This window comes from Panthera onca, chromosome B2, assembly GCF_046562875.1.
Source record: "Panthera onca isolate mPanOnc1 chromosome B2, mPanOnc1 haplotype 2, whole genome shotgun sequence".
NCBI classification, from domain to species: Eukaryota; Metazoa; Chordata; class Mammalia; order Carnivora; family Felidae; genus Panthera; species Panthera onca.
Window position 1 is genome coordinate 44,828,180 of NC_138343.1, and position 17,526 is coordinate 44,845,705.

Genomic DNA, 17,526 nt, shown 5'->3' on the forward strand with positions numbered 1-17,526 from the left:
TGCCTATAGCAGCTTTCAACTACAAGAGCAGAGCCGGCTAATTCCAAAAGAGACCAGATGGCCCACAAACTTAAAAATATTTACTATCTGGCCTTTTACAGGAAAAAAGCCAACTAATACCTGGTCTGAGAAGTCAAAGGAAATGTCAAAAAACGCAGGGACCAGGAGCCCACTCATCGGAACCCTCAGACCTTCTCTCAGTCTAACAATCAGTATTGAGTTCTTGGCTTCCTTTGTTGACACACACCAAATCTGATCCATTTATCCTCTGCTTAAAACAATAGTTTCGAGGGACGCCTGGTAGCTCAGTCAGTTAAGCAGCCAACTCTTGGTTTTGGCTCAGGTCACGATCTCACAGTTCGTGAGATCGAGCCCCGCATCAGGCTCTGCGATGACAGTGCAGAGCCTGCTTGGGATTCTCTCTCTCCCTCTCAATCTCTGCCCCTCCCCTGCTCATGCTCTCTCTCTCTCTCAGATATATATAAACTTAAAAAAAAAAAAAAAAAAAAAAAAAAAAAACCTCAGTGGCTTCACATATGACTTAGGATGAAATGCAAAATCTTTCACAGAGATCGGACTTCCTCTGCAATATCATCCCTGCCCTTCTCTTCCTAACTTAAATCAGGTTTCACGTTGTCCCCTCCCCTTTTTTCCTATGAAACCCATAATTTTGCAGTGGTACATCTGTCAAGTTTAGGTGTGCCTTCCCACCTGGACAAGCTCCATGAGGACAAGGATAGAGTCTGTTTCACATACCGATGCTAACGCAAGCCCTCAAGGCCTGTACCCGATTCATGACATACCTGACGAGTGTTTATTGACTCAATGAGTGGATGTGCAGACCATAAACAATTAGAAGCAACAAATTACAGTGTGATGGTACAGAAGCGGCTGCTGGAGCACAGGTATGAGAGCCAACGTGAGAAAACCAAAAGGCCTCCACAATGTAGCCATCAGAATCCAAGTCTGGCAGCCTTTGGTGGGCGGGCACACAGTCTGTTTCACCTCCAAAGACACTAAGGACACATGACCGTTTTAACAGAACCATGCCTGATGTACAAGAATTACGTTGGGCGGGGCGCTTGCGATGACAACCGGATGTCACAAAGAATTTAAAACATCCCTCTTCCTTTTATTAAAAAAAAAAAAATCACAGTAATGTGAGGCTTGGACTTGTGAGAGGTATAATGAGATTATTCTTCAGAAACTATTTATGTTCCATCCTAGTCGAAACTTCAGTTCTTGGGAAATTTTCATTTATCCGGGATGCTGATTTCACCGGCCATAATGGATAAATAACCAAATGTCAGTGTACCAACCCTCACCGTACAGGATGTGGGAGTGCTATAAATGCTTAATGAGTAGCCAAAAGGCAAACCCCAGGATAAACCAAATTGCAAAAGAGGAAAGAGGCAGCTCCAAAATGACCAGCTATAAAGGCCCCCAAGGCTGCCACACTCACCTTGGTGGCCCACATCATACCGGTCCTGTTGTCACTTCTCCTCTAGGGCACTGGGATGAGACTGAGGACCAGAAGCACCCAGATGTGCAAACATAGGTCAGATTGCTGATGTTTATAAATCTTGAACAAGTCTTATCCCATGACCTCATCCTTCAAACCAACGGGAAAGAAAATCCCCTGCGGTTTACCTGTACAATGTATTTATGCCATTCTTGCTCTGGATCAAATTCCAGTAATTTTTCATGGAAAATGAGTAAGCTCAAGGCAGTGACAGACTTCTGCCTATTCACAATGGGCAAGCAGGAAGACTGCTTTTGAGTTTGCTAGAGAAAATGTTTAATGGCACGTCAAACTATTATTTTAAGAGGGATCTCAGTTACTGTGATATTCTAACAAAGACAAGGCAAGCAAGTTATTCCTGAGATGGTGACCATAAAGCCTGCCAACTGATGCTCAAAAGGCAAAAGCCAGGCAGAGCTAGGCACCCCCAGAATTTCTGACCATTTTATTATGAGAGTCACATCAAATTTATAAGAAGCAGACATTGCTGGGAATTCTCCAAATTTGAAGGGGAAAAAGAACGGTATGAAGAGGAAAGCTGCAAGGACAAAGCTTCCACAAAACACAGATCTGTTCCCAGGTATGTTATATAAATTTGGTCAGCTTCTTGCATTCCCTATTATCTACGCTGCCTTAAAAAGGTCTTCTGTTGCTAGGGCAAAAGCAGGGACTGCTGTTAACGTCGGCGAATATAAAGAAACACCGAGGCTAGAATGTGCTGACTCCAGGGCTGGAAGGAGGCGAGCTCAGGGCATACTGGGAAAAGGAAAAACACAGGCACAACTTAACCCAGATGCTGTCTGGCCTGGAACCTGCAATGCAGAGGAGTGCCCGCACCCAGCACTGAGTCCTTGGACCACAGATTTCAGTTCCTTCCATCTAGGCCAGTGGCTAATTCCGTGGGCCAGGACCCCCGCCTACATGGGGAAGCCACATTATAAACAAGACAGTGGTCAAGGTTTAGGGGAAACACTTTTCTGCGCTCCCTGAGCATTTATAGAATCCTCATATAAACCAAGGCAACACTAACAACACCAGCCAGGGCAACGGTCCCGGCAGGAGAGCATAAACAAGACCTATTTTAGCCTGGCGTGTGCCCTGCAGGCTGGCTCCACCAGGTCCCGGCTGTAGGATCTTGGCGAGTGACCCAACCTGTGTCTCCGTGTCCCCATCGGTATAATGGCGAGAACTACTCTCCCAAGACTGTTTTCAGGATTCATTGTTAATACAGATAAAGCGGGTGTAACACGCGAGACACAAGTCAGCCCCCCGGATATTTTAGTTATTTTAATCATCACTCCTTCTACTTATCACATTACTATATGGTAGCTTCATTCCCTTGGGATTAGACGGTCTCCTAAAACACCCCAATTAAAATGCAAATGTCCAGTTCCTGAGAAGTGCATTAAAGACACCAGATTTTAGAGGCGTCTGGGTGGCTCAGTCGGTTAAGCGTCCGACTCTTGATTTCGGCTCAAGTCAAGATCTCAAGGTTCGGGAGTTTGAATCCCACATTGGGCTCCACACTGACAGCATGGAGCCTCCTTGGGATTCTCTCTCTCCCTCTCTTTGCCCCTGCCCTGCTCATGCTCTCTCTCTCTCTCTCAAAATAAATAAAACGTAACAAAAAAATTTTTTTTTAATTTTAAAAAGACACCAGATTTTAGAAAGCTGTAATCCTAAAACATTCCCTACTAGCCTTGGAGCATGCTACAAAAAACAAAAAACAGAAAACAAAATACAGAGTGCACGGTGAGGAGTTAAGAGACAAACAAGGGCCAACTGACACTTCAAAAAAGGTTTAACGTGTAAACAATACATAGCAAACGAGAAAACACAAGAGATGAGAAAGGATTTACTTTCAATAAAGTGTACTTCAGACAAACGGAGCAGCAGAATTTCAGCAAGCATGTTCCAGAATGAGTTTCCCTGACCTGGTCCAACAGGATGCTCATGCTCTCGGGTCTGAAACTCGGGGGAGGAAACTCCCGCCAGTCCCCTGCTTTTTTATAGCCCAGTCCCCTGCTTTTTTATAGCCCATGAGCTAAGAATGATTTTTACATTTTAAATAGTTGCGGGCGTAGGGGGGTGGGGGTGGGGGTGGGTGGCTGGGGTGAGAATCAAAAGACGAATAAAATTTTGTGACACATGAAAATTTGAAATTCAAATTTCAGTGTCCACAAATCCAGGTTTACTGGAACACAGCCACGCCCATTCTTTTAGGTATTGCCCAGAGCTGCTTTCAAAGCACAAAAGCAGAGTTGAGCGGTTTCCACAGAGACCACATGCCCCTCAAAGCCAAAAAAACACTATCTAGCTCTTTACAGATAAAGTGTACCAACCCCTGGCCTAAAAGTTTAGGAAATACTCCTGATGGCAGCCCTCCCAGAGGCACAATTCATATTAGCCTGCTGTGGCTCCAGGAGGCTCCGCAGGAGGGCTGCAGAAAATAGTGACTTCGCTGAATCCGGCATTTCCCAAACTTTTTTGGGAACTGGCCATACAATCCTTCACTCACGCAAGATGGATGAACACCCCGCAGAACGCACTGACGCAGTTTCCACCACCAACGTGCTGCTCGAGACCAGAAAAGTCAGCTAACCTGACGTTAAAAAGATCAAGCATAAAATTCAAAGCCGTCAGAATAGTCGGTTGAGCCCGACTGTAAAGAGATCCATTTCTGACTATTAAAACAAAACCAATGACAACCAAAGACACTCTCGGACACAAAAAAGAGGAGGTTTAAGAATTTACTCACCTAAGTTTTTGTTATTAAATATAATGTTAAAAGTAGAACATAAAAATGTGTGCCGTACACAGCTAACAAAAGCTTATAACCAAAAATGTAACGAATGAATGCAAACGAGGTTAACATAAATTCCACCCAACAGCTGAGACAGAGGACAACATGAGTAATTAATTACAAAGGTAATTATCACATGGACAAACTTATGACACCCTAGCAATTACCGAAATGTAAACGTGGGCAACCAAGGACCCTTACATATCTATATTAAAGCCGCATAAATAAATTAAAATGATAAACTCCAATGTTGGCAGCCTTGTGGGATAGAAGGCACATTTATAGTTCCTGGTGGCACTTTAAATTAATTCAGTCTTTCTAAAGACAAATCTGGCAGTATGCAGCTAGAGCCATAAAACGGTTCATTCATTTCCCGTGACCCAGCAATCCACTTTGGGGAATACACCCCAAATATACCTCACTTTTGGGAACAACCCAAAAGGAAAAAGAGCGGTTGGTCTGTACAGAGACAAATTCATCAGTGCTGCTCGCTTGCAGAGCAATGCCAATAACCCGAGAGTCCATCAACGGCAGGGTGGCTCAACACATGGCCAACCGGAGGAGAGACGGCTATTTAAAAATGGCAAGCGGGAAGGCTTGAACTGCATGAACCACAGGCACCTCCAACTTACCAACACACATCCAAACTTTGGGTTCCCGAGCCCACCCACCCCTCCCCCAGCTTTCCCCTTCAAAGTAGTCAGACCACCAAAGACTCCACTCAGGAACCAGGGAGTCCGGCTTGATGACCGAGTGAAAGCTGTCATGCTTTCCTTCAGCTCCTGCCCCTTCACATCTCATGGTCAGTAAACCCTCTCCAAAATCTTTCAAATCTATCTAGTAATCCCCATCTTCCCTGCCACGACCCCAGAACCACAGTCTTTCCCCTGAACTGACTGCAAAAGAATCCAACTGGCCCTCCTGTATCTCCAGGTCCTTCCTTCCTTCCTTCCTTCCTTTCTTTCATGTTTATTTATTTTTGAGAGAGAGAGAGAGAGAGAGAAACACACAGAGCATGAGCAGGGGAGGGGCAGAGAGAGAGGGAGACACAGAATCCAAAGCAGGCTCCAGGCTCCAGGCTCCGAGCTGTCAGCACAGAGCCCGACACGGGGCTTGAACCCACGAGCTGTGAGATCATGACCTGAGCCGAAGTCGGACACCCAACCAACTGAGCCACCCAGGCGCCCCTACAGGTCCCCTTTCTAAGCCTTACTCCACAGAACCGCCAGAGTGATCTTTAAAAGAAATCTCATTAAGGGGCGCCTGGGTGGCTCAGTTGGTTTAGCAATTGACTTCAGCTCAGGTCATGATCTCATGGCTCGTGAGTTCAAGCCTCTCATCGGGCTCTGTGCTGACAGCACAGAGCCTGGAGCCTGCTTCAGATTCTGTGTCTCCCTCTCTCTCTGCCCCTCCTCCACTTATTCTCTCTCTCTCTCTCTCTCTCTCAAAAATAAACATTAAAAAAATTTTTAAGAAATCTCATTAAAATCATATTACAAGGTTGCTTACAACTGTATGCCCAGCGACATCCTGACACGTTCACATCTTTAAAGGGCTTGTCCAACCTGACCCCTGCCTGCCTCTTCAACCTCAGCCCACACTCCCTTTGCCCCTACTCGCTGAGCACCAACTGCAATGGCGTTCTGCCTACACTCTGAACATGTAGACTCCTTCCTACCTCTGGACCCTTCTACATGCTGTTCCCTCTCACTGGCATCCTCTTCCTTGTGCTCTTTCAGAACATCGCCCTTCCTGTCTTCCCTAATAAACTATGAACTCCAAAAGGGAAGGAGTAAAAGGCCACGAAAGGCATTTTACTATCACACCCAAAGTCTAGCAATGCCTGACATTTTGCAGTGCAATTTAGCAATGTGTCGTAAATATTTATTAAATGAAGGAAAATGTCTCTATCAGATAAGATAGATGCATAAAGGAAAGCAGGATACAAGCAAGTATGTATACATTAGTTTTAACTATTCGTAATTGTGTGTATATCAAAGAAGAAAAATGAATTGGGAAGAGAAATCCATACCCACTTGGTTCCTCAAGTCTGCCAATTTGCTTAAGTTTAAAATGTCCTTTGTTAATAACTCAAATACCCTTCAGTTGTAGCTCAAAGTGTTGAGATGCAGCTCAAGACCCAACTACCCTCCAGCCTGTCTAGAATGAATGGTTAGTTTAGAGCGAGATCCTGGACTCCTAGAAGTAAAGGAAGAGCAAAAAGTGAATGATAACCAGTTAAATTATTCTGGAAACCTGTTACCATTTGCCTTTGAATCTTTTCCTCCCTCCCCGGCCCATTTCTCTTAATCCTGGTGAAGCCAACTTGGCCGTACCTAGGATGAAATCAAATAATGGTCTTGTCTCAAGAGTTCTTTGAGAAACCAGAATTCCAACCTCTTTACCAGAACCAATGGTTAAACTTCTCCTCATCCTTGGCCTTTCTCTAGTCTACTCAGCATCTACAATCTAGGAAGAGCTATGTTTAAAAGCCCGCTTAAGAGAATGCTAAAAGTGAGTGTCAGAAACCACACACAAACACATGACTTACGGGACCATGCAGACCATGGAGTTCAACCAGTTTCTAAGAGAACTGCAAAGTTACTGAAGTAAATACTACTAACAGATGAGGCAAACCCATGCACTAATCCTACACAAATAACCAGGCTGGCAGCGAAGAAAACCCTACCAGGTCCTCAAGTTCTCGGGAAAAGTGAGTTAAAACTACTTGCTAAGCAGAACCTATGTCACACCGTTACTCACTAAGCAAATATTTGTCAAAATGACCCAAGGCGCAGGAAAGCAAGGCATCCATTCCCTAGTTATAACATTTCAATTTGCAAGAATATCTTTCCATCCTAACCATGGCACCATCGACCGTCCACTTTCAGTCCACACACACACACACACACACACACACACAGGTTGCTCTTACTTTATAATCAGCTGTTCTGGCTAAACTTCCTAGTGCCATCACAGGGCAGAATGGCTTGCCAGGGAGAAAGGGAAATGTTCGACTCTCAGGTAAAATCATTCCCTTAACGAGAAACAAAATTCCAATAAATGAAGGTTACTTGTTCCCTACCCACAACTTGGCCGAGAAAGCAGTGTGTATGAAGCCACAATGGCCTAGATGGGAATCCTCTCTCTGCCACTTGCCAATTGCTTGACCATAACTTCTCTCACACCTCAATCCCTTACTTATAATATGGGGCTAATGCTACTACATCACGGACTTGTAAGATATACTGAGATCATTTGTAGAAGGTATTCAACACGATGTCAATGGTAATGTCAATAAACAGGAGCTTAGTAATATCCACATCAATGATTAATATGCACAGTCATTAATATTCCTCCTCTCTGGGCTCTCGGTGCAGAAGCCTTCTTGAATCCACAGCTACTCTCATTTGATTCCGGGACTCACGGACACAAGCCTCTCCTGCCTCCTAAATCCATTAAACTCAGGTTCCTTCTCCCAAAACAGATCTGCATACAGCTCCAAGCGGATGACCCACCAAGCAGTTCTGGTGGTGAAAAGGCAAATGGAAAATGATATAAGATCGGGGAAAGAGCCCCTGCTATGATGTAGCTTACAAAGCCCCCTTACTTCTCTGTTGTTTTCCTTTTGTTCTTTACTTTGCAACAAAGCCTTAGACAGAATTTCCAAATCTCCTAAATTTTGTTTAATGTTAATTTATTTTTGAGAGAGAGAAAGGGAATGAATGGGGGTGGGACAGAGGGAGAAGGAGATACAGAATCCAAAGAAGGCTTCAGGCTCTGAGCTGTCAGCACAGAGCCCGACGTGGGGCCCAAACTCACAAACCACGTGAGATCATGAACTAAGCCGAAGCTGGATGCTTAACTGACTGAGCCACAGAGGCGCCCCCATAATTTCCAAATCTTCTAAAGAGGAGATGGGGCTATAGAGGTCAGTGTCCTGACCACCCACCTATACCCGGCTCACTCTCACCCTGCTTGAGCTCCCTTGGAGCAAACTTTCCCTCCACTGCAAGCATCGGTCTCTACAAGGCCGGGATGCTGACCGGGGTGGGGACAGCCAAAATCCAAGGAGAATGGACCATTCCAGGAGGACTCTCCACCCCTCAGGAAGAGTGAGGTCAAAAGCGTAAATATCCGTGAAACCACGGCTTTGAATCAACAGCCTGAGTATCAGTGAGCCTCACCTGTCTGCAGCCCCAAGGTTAGGACACACTCACTGACACCTGCCAAGCTCCTCCCTGGTTATACCGCCCCTCTCCCCTGGACTCAGGCCAGGAAACGGGAGGTGGTAGGAAAGCCAGGTGGCAGCAGAGAAGCCAATTTCAGACTCTTGTTTATTTTTTGGTACTTGACAAATACAAACACTCGGACAAAGCCAGTATTTATTCATGATCTAGCACCCCTCCCCAATTCCTAAAGAATCAAAGCTCAGCAGCTGCTACCCCGGCAGCAACAAAGCCCAGTGTCCTGCTAATGCTAAACACGAATCCAATTTGGGGGAACAAGTTGACTCCTATTAAGGCTTCTGTTTTCATTCCATCAAACACATATATCCGCGCCTGATGGCCCGGACTGAACCTGCTTCAAATGGTCATCGGGCATATGCCCAAAGGCGATGACATACCCTAGGCTCCTCCAGTCACAGAGCAGAAGCATCTGAGTTTTCCAGGAAGTTGCCAGTGACTTGGCCTCAGCAGAATTTGCCAGGCCTGTTTGGGGGGGAAGAGGGTCAACAGTGTTTAGTGTTTACTGGAAAACAGACGTTGCCATTTATGCAGTGATAAGTCACTCAATTCATACTGGCTCCTAAATAGTCTGGCGATCTGACTATTTCCCGGCATCCATCAATCAATCGATCGATCGATCAGGTTTACCCAAGCCAATTATGTGTTATAAAGAGCGGGTGGAGTACAAAACCAATTTGCAGCTTGTCAATGGAGTCACCAACGACTCACTTTCACCCCTCACTTTCACAGATGGACTCAAAGGCAGAGTTGAAGTGTGATGTCTCCACATTCTGATCTACAGTGCAGAAAGTACACAGACCACCTGTTAGAGAGCCCCTTAAGCCACGCCTACTTGCCTCTATCCAATAAGGCATACCTGGAGAAAGTCACCTTCTTCAACCTGTCCTGGAAAAGAGGGCATTAACTGTTTGGACCACATCCAGCTTGGGAGCCTTTGTGCAAATTTAGCCACACTAAAACACGTATAATTTCGCCAGTTGGTGATCTATGTCTATTTAGTCTCAGGTTTTTTTCCTTTAATTTAAGGTAGTGTACTTTCCACAAGGAATTTTTTTCTTGCTGATCTGGTTTGCCTGTGTATTTTATTTTACAGTAGATTTTTGTCTGTTTGTCTTGGACTGAACCTCAGGCAGATTCAGCCATATGCCTTTGGAAACAGTGCAGATTGAGAAAGCTTGATCCTATTCTACACATTTTGACAAGGGGGATGGGAGATTCACGGGGTAAGTCAGAAATCCTGCATTCCAGTACAAGTTGGCCCTCCCTATTCTTCTGATTATAAGTCACTTCCCCTACCAGTGCTAATGTAGGTTATTCTGAGACCTGGGAAGGTTTCTCTTCTGCTGGCTTTCAAACTAAACAAGCCAAAGTCACTTAAAGTAGTCTAAAGATTTTAACATCAACCACACGTTGTGTATTACTTTGAGTACATTCATCCACGGACTCCATATCAGCCCTACTGATAGCCATGTGCATTTTACATACCACAGAAACCGTGCCTGAGGATCAAGATCCAAATCCTAACTCACCCCTGGGTTCCCACTGCCTAGTACAGTGCCTCTCTCAGAGCAGGTGCTCAGAGTAGGTTTGCTAACATGGAAAGTAAATCAATTTCCCTAATCTAGGCTCTTGTCTTCCCTCCAGCTTTCCCTTGCCACTTTCCCACTCTATGATTTGGAAGTTATATTAAAGAAAGGAGGAAATCTTTTGGATATAATATCAGCTCTGATTCAGAGTTCTACTTGAACTTGCCATCAAGTGCTTCAGGACTTCAGGCCCCACCAGACCACTCCAGGCATGCCTAGCCCAATAGCCAAAGTCAAGTGCCAAGAAGCTAGATGATTAACTTCAAGAAGCGAAGGGCAAGAGGTGACACGAAGCTAGATATCCAGTCTCAATGACCTTGGCATTACTTGGTACTTTCTAGGCCGGCACACGGCTGAACAGGCTCCTAGAACGAACGCCCCTCTATCTGGAATTCGTAATACAAGCAGAATAGCAGTTTCCAAAACTTCAGACTTCATTTCCTTATCCATTACGGTTCCCTTGTCTTCTGACTGCCTCCCTGCCAACATTCTATCTGTCTGGTCAAAGCAAGCTCCCTGAGAGCAGGAGACCCCTGTGAGTGTGTCCTTCCTCCTGGGCAAGCCTTGTAGGGCATTCCTTAACAACGGCACAAACTTCAAGGCCTCACTTCTCTCCAGACTTTCGGCCTGGAACACATAACATTTCATCTCTCAGTTTCTGGTTTACTTTCCAATATCACGCCGACTCCTCAACCCATCAGAAAGAGAACTGCAAGGAGCAGGAACACTTTCTTCCAAAGGCACTCGTGTAACTCTCATTAATACTCTGCAACAAACCAAACCACCAGTCTCAACTTTCCTCCGGTGAGCCTTCGGTTGCTACACTTCATCGTCTAGCAATTTGGAGTTGTGAAATGGGTAAAGTGGCACAGGAGTGAGCAAGAGTACGAGCCAAGGAGTCAGGCGCTGCTGGGTCCCGGCCCAAGTGCCATCACTAGTGAGCTGTGTGGCCCAGCACAAACCAATGAAGTTTTTGCAGCCCTAGGTTTCCTCATCTGTAAAATGGGCATAACACCACCTGCTTTGCAGAGATGTTGGGAGTAAATGAGATACGGTATATAAAGCTCCTGACAGAGTGATTTATATATATATGTGATATTGTATGGTATGTAGGTATCATAAGTTTTTTTTAAAGCTTATTAAAGAGATATGAGATTTTCATACAGTTAGCCTGTCATCCCGAAAAAACAGTGTCAAAAATGATGACAATAATGGGGTGCCTGGGTGGCTCAGTCATTTGGGCTGCTGACTTCAGCTCAGGTCATGATCTCACAGCTCGTGAGTTCGAGCCCCGCGTCGGGCTCTGTGCTGACAGCTCAGAGCCTGGAGCCTGCTTCAGAATTCTGTCTCCCTCTCTCTCTACCCCTCCCACACTCACACTCTGTCTCTCTCAAAAATAAACATTAGAAAAAAATTTTTTAAATGATGACAATAACAATTATAGTCATAAAAAGAAGATATTTGAAAAACTAGAGTAACTGAAAGCCATAATAAAAAGAATATTTTATTGAGTGCACTCTTTTTTAATCTAACTGCAATATGTGGGTAGAACACTAACTTCCCCACTTCCCCCACGAGTGTTCTGAGCACCTGCCATGGTTCGCTGGGCTCCAGTGCCTGGCGTCTGCCATTTTCACATGGCTAAGAACTCCAAAGGGATAAATAATCCTATACCAATATCATGAGATCATCATTTTACACATTAGCAATGCCTATCCTGAGGGCTGGGGCTTGCAGAGTGGGGATGGGAAAAAAATAAAAGACATCACCTCGTTGGGTGTTAGAGCAAAATCCCTGGTGACCCCTGGTACACCCTCTCGGTCACCCTCAGGACAACTGGGTCAACCCCAAGCCATTTCATGGACTGAAATTAGTTGCCAGGAGAATAAGGACTCTCACTTGAGTTAACAGCCTGAGATAGCCTCTAAGCCCCCCTATAAATCTCATTTTTAAAAAAGACAGCTACACTTAAATTCTCAGGTCTTTCGTTGCAAATCCAGGGCACAATTTTTAGATAAACTGAGTTTAACGATTTCAGAAAAGGAGCATGGTTCTTTCTCTGACGGTTAAAGCAGTGGAGACACTTTCATTATGTGGAGACCTTCCTTTAAACACCTATCTCATGCTCAAATGTAAAATGAATGAAATATCACACGGACTTAGGATTTAACCTAGGCATGGACTGTGTGGGGCATGTAATAATCAGATATGTCAGAGGGACCAACAGGCATGTGGTGGGTAGAGGAGCAGGGAGAAATTCAAGGACTGATGTAACTCCACTGATGTTAGGGTCAGTGTTCCCATGGGCCGAGATGGGTTTCTCTCCTCACCAACACTGTCAACCCAGGTCCATTGCTTGAAGAGACGCCCATCCCCACCCCCTTATGCTCAGCATCCCTCCCACTTGTTTCAAGGATACAGATCTTGACTTTGCCATTACTATTAATGGGCAGAAAAGACGCTGAAAGGAGACTGGGACTTGCCTCATTATAAATGCTAACAGCACCAAACTTTTCTTTAGCCTCTCTTTTCCCCTTAAAACCTACACTCACACAGGGAACCAGAGCGTCTGTAGGATGAATTCCCAGGCCATAGCAACTGCAATGCCCTGGGATCTAAGAGATCTTGGCTAACCAGCCATTAAGCCCTTTTCGGGAAGGAGACAGCGAGCCTGCCTTTCCCTTACACAGCCCAGCCATGAAAATAGGCTCTTGTCTTTTGTTTTTGTTTGGGTTTCAGCTAAGAATCTCTGTCCTCCCTCCAGAGACAAAAAGACAGGCATGGGAAGCTTATGGTGGCTCAAGGGCTTGATCTCAATTTTTCGTCCACCTGACTCGCCCCCTCCCTTCTAACATTTGGAAAGGGGAAGGGATCTGGGGAAGTTGAGGATAAGTTTTAGGTCGAGGGTGGTTTCAGGCTTTGACCAGGTAAGCGAAGGAGGACTAGGTCCAGGACACGCCCTGGAGGCTGAATGCGGCTCGGGTGAAGAACGAACCTGCTCCCCTTTGCAGGGAGGGTCACCTGCCTGGCCGCAGGTAAGCGAGCGATAGGAAAGGCTGGAGCAATTCATCTTCCTTTATGTGGGTCTCTCCCCCTCCCCCCACTCAAGTGGCAGCGCGCTGGCTGGCTGGGAGCCGGCGCTTCGGAGGCGCCCGACAGCGGGTCTAGGGGTCCTTTTTTGGGCACGCAGAAACTGCGACCCACCCGCGGCGCGGAGGAGAGGTGGGGGAGGGGCGGCCGGCGCGCCGCTCGGGAAGGCACCGCGCGGACGCACCTAGGTCTCCGGCGGCCGGGGCGCACCGGAACCGCTCTCCCACTGCGGTAGCATCCCGACACGACACTGCAGCTGCAGCACAGCGGCGGCCGCCGCCCCCGGCGCCCCGCCCCGCAGCCCCCGCCCCACGCCACGCGGAGGGCGCAGCGGCCGGTGCCTGTGCAGGTGTGTGGAGGGGGTGGGGGCACAGGGGGGCCCGAGGTGCGGGAAAAGCCCCGAAATGCGCAGGAAGCCGGGGGGCCACCTCTAGCGCCTCCTCCAGCGCAGCCAGACCGCGAGGAAAACAGTTCGCCTTCATTCCAGAGTCCCGGCTGAGCCCGGTGGCTCCCCCAGACGACCCGGGTACCTTCCCCTCGGCCTGCACGCTCCGCCACCCCCACCCCCACCCCCACCCCCACCTAGCCGGGCGGACCCCGCGCCCCCCGCAGCCCCGGCCCGGGGACCCGCCCCGCTCCCGGAGCGCGGCGCCTTGGGCTACCGCGCGCCCGCCGCCCCCGGTCCCCCCGCGCGCTCACCAGGAGAAAGGAGCCCGCGATCATCGTAGCTCTAGCGACGCGGCTGCAGGAGGCGAGGGCGGTGCTGCTGTTCGCGGAGGTCCCCATGGCTGAGCCCGGGGCTCGCAGAGGCGCCCGGGGCGCGTGGCCCCCTGGCAGCTGGAGTCGGCGGCTGCTTCTGCCCAGCGCCGCATCCACCGCCGCCTCCCGGGCCGGGAGCCCATCTACCTCCAACACCCCATGTGCACTGCGGCAGCCGGGCAGCCGGGCAGAGGAGGGAGGCGGCGAGGGAGGCTCCGGGGGCGCTCAGCACCTGCCCAGCCGCGCGGCCGCCGGGGCGGGGAGAGGCAGCGGCGGCTGCAGCCCGCGCCTCCCCGTGCTCTCCTCCGACAGCGGCTGCGGAGAACCAGGGAGGAGGGCTGGGCGCGAGAGAGCAAAGGAACAACTTCCCATAGCGAAGCCTCCAGCCACTGCCAACCACCCTCCACCGCTGCCCAGACCGGCCGGTGAGGGACTGAGTCGGGTGGCCGCCGGGCGCGGGGACACACGTGGTGGCGCCGAAGGGGCGGGGGATCGGCCCTTTGTGATGTCACCCGGGAGGAGGCCGGGCTCTTTGTGCGATCAGCACCGGGAAGGCGTTCCAGGTCGAGCGGGGAGGGAGAGGGTGCCCCTTGGCGTTGGCTGAAGGAATTGCAGCTGCTTTTTGACCCGGGGAAACCGCGGCGAAGGTATGCCCACCCCTGGCCCAAATTTACTTGTTTTTTCTAAGACGATTCTAAGTAAACTATTTCTGCGACAGGCGCCCATCTGTGGTTTTTGACGCAGTGATCAACAACAGCCAAGCACCCTAGAACACGTAGATGAACTGCGTGCCAAAAATATACCAGTGAGTTGGTTCTCAAACCTGGCTGCGTTTTCGAATCACCTGAAGAGTTGAAAACACACGTATGCATGCCTGATCCCACCCCAGAGATTCTGATTTAATCGAAAATGGGGTGTGGCCCGAGCATTGGGATTTTTAAAGGTTCGCCAGGTCATTTTACTCTGGAGCAAACTCCGAAAACCTCTGGGCTGATGAGCACAGTTAAGGAAACCCAGACTAAGCGTTCCAGACTCAGAGTCTGTGGAGTTGGGTCCGTGGGTGGTCTTTGTGAGGCCTTGGAAATCCTTGAGATGTGTGGGCAGGTGCATCTTTCTAATTAAAGGATCCAGTGTTTTGAATCAGATTATCACCGAGATGAAAAACATTTCTTCCCCCCCCCCCCCCCCCAAAAAAAAAGTGTTAACATTTTGTAGTTGAGTTTCAAATGCCGTTGTGGGCGGGTAGAAAGGAAGTTAGTTAGCACAGTGCTTCAGAAGTAGGAACAGCCAGAACGTCATCTTGGATAGTTAACATCTACATTTCTGAATGTGAGATACGACCCAGCATCCCTTTCTTTGGAGGGAGTTCGTCCCCTGACTGTGACCACCTTGTCTGGTACCATGGTGTCCATCATCTAGATACTGACTGCTCATAGAATACTGTATTGAACCTGCCACTTTCACTCTGTCGTCCTCATTTGTGAGCCCTGTGGTGCTGGGCTTGTTCTAGCTTTCCTTGACCCCTTCTAGTTCAAGGTACACACTTTCTCAGTCACCTGCTTCAAGACTCCCAGTATCCCTGAAGATAACCTATTAAAACAGAGGTGTGAACTATTCATTTTTTGATTGACATATTTGTGCTTTGGCCATTGTTCTATGCTCTCTTGGAAGATGATGATAGATAGATAGATAGATAGATAGATAGATAGATAGATAGATTCATTCCAATCTCTTATTTCAGACATCTGTTGGTAAAGAAAAGGATTATCCATAAATATTAAAGGGGGGGACCATAATGTGTAACCTCTGGTGAAATTAAAAGAACGTGTAGAAAATATTACCACTCAATATGTAGTTTGGGGAGAGGGTAATGTTTGGATTTGAATGTCTCTAGCTATTTCCAGAAGTTCAAGAGAGTGAGGGTTATTTATTGTGTCTCCATATATAAGGGTTTCAACTATTTCTTTAAAAACTCAAAGGACTGGTCAATATCATCATGTTTTTTTAAAAAGTTACATGGGTGTAAAAAAATGGTCAATATCATCATGTTTTTTTAAAAAGTTACATGGGTGTAAAAAAATGGGGGTGGATGGGTGAGAGTGACAGCCCTTGTTTGTTAGCTAGTTCATGTAACTCCTCACAACTAAACCTACCTTACTCAAAGCCGGAGCTGATTGATTTGCTTCATGAACTTGGGCAAATTTCGGGTTTAGGTTTTGGGTTACTATGCAGGTGTAAGGAGTCCTGTCTTAACTGTCTCTCTTCTTAAAAGAAGTTTGAATTGTGATTTCACCACTCACAAATTTTATCATTTCCCGGTGTGGTATTGATCACATCAAGTTGAAATTAAATATCCATTTTGAGGGATGAAAAATTCACTCAATCCTGTTTACTACTAACATTTAAGTAAATGTCCCTCTATAGGAGTCATAAGTGGATTATGGATAATTTGAATCTAAATGGGGTGTGAAACTGTTACTTTGAATTAAAATATATGAATGATCTTATTTCACTTCGTAAAAATTCTTCAACTATTAACTCATTGCCACATTTTCAGTATGGTCACTCAAATATGTTTATTTTCTGGGAAAGGATGGAAATCCAGTAACCCATAAGGGTTAGCTTTGTCATATTTCTGCCACATCACCCTCCAACTCCCATCTCCTCATACACATCCCAGCTTTGGGCTTTTTTTCACATTTCTGCCATTGCTACACATTTCTTCTAGGCTTCCAGTTTCAAAATCATTGTTGATTCTTTTCCCTCTGTTAGCACATTTCCAGTCAATCTGCTTCTTCTATCCTCCTATATATATTTTTTCCATTTTCTTTGTCTTGCTGGCTAAACCCGGATTATATATTTGGACACTGGAGAAATCACCAAAACTACCATCTTGCCTTGAGTTTTGCCTTATACTGTTATTTATCCTGCACACCTGGGGCGGTTCTAATAAAATTCCAGTTTTCAAAAAGGTGAGCATGCCCAAAAATGTGAGCACCCAGTTTTTATAATGAAAATAGAAGTGGGCCGCATCCTGAGTAGTGTATGGCCAATATCCTGAGCTGATCCTCGGTGAAGGAATGGCAGGAATTGACAGGAATGGGTGTGAGCCAGCAGAAGGTACAAGAATCAAAGGAAGCCAGGCTCAGAGAAAGAGCAGGAAACTTGTCTAAGCAACAGCAAGATTGTTTCATTGCAACATGTATCAAGTATCTATTCTGTGTCAGGCGCTGTTGGGTACTGCAAAAACAATACTAAGTGATCCTGTCTGAGGCGTTCACAGTCTCCAGGAGAAATAATAGTATAGCAGGCGTGGGTGGTAAAGATTGCTTTGTACCCCCATTACAGATGCACACCTACTGCAGGGGTCACGCGGCTGCCCACAGTAAGAGTCGACCTTTCCCAGCCTACGGCGCTCCTAAGCGTGCACGTGTCTCACATTTCAGCGAAGCAGAATTGTCCCGTGTGTCTTCTGAAAAACATTCCCATTGGCTAGAACTTATTCATCACCCCTCC

At 47.0% G+C, this 17,526-nt stretch overlaps 1 protein-coding gene across 1 annotated transcript in view; it reads right to left on the minus strand.

Moving 5' to 3' along the window:
* TNFRSF21 (TNF receptor superfamily member 21) overlaps positions 1-14,487 on the minus strand; it is a 69,805-nt gene extending 55,318 nt beyond the window's left edge. The window contains exon 1 of the mRNA XM_060615686.3: positions 13,951-14,487. Within this exon, the coding sequence (XP_060471669.2) occupies positions 13,951-14,037 (87 nt within the window). The 5' untranslated portion in view covers positions 14,038-14,487. The remainder of the gene's footprint in view (positions 1-13,950) is intronic.
* Between the last annotated feature and the right edge of the window lie 3,039 nt (positions 14,488-17,526).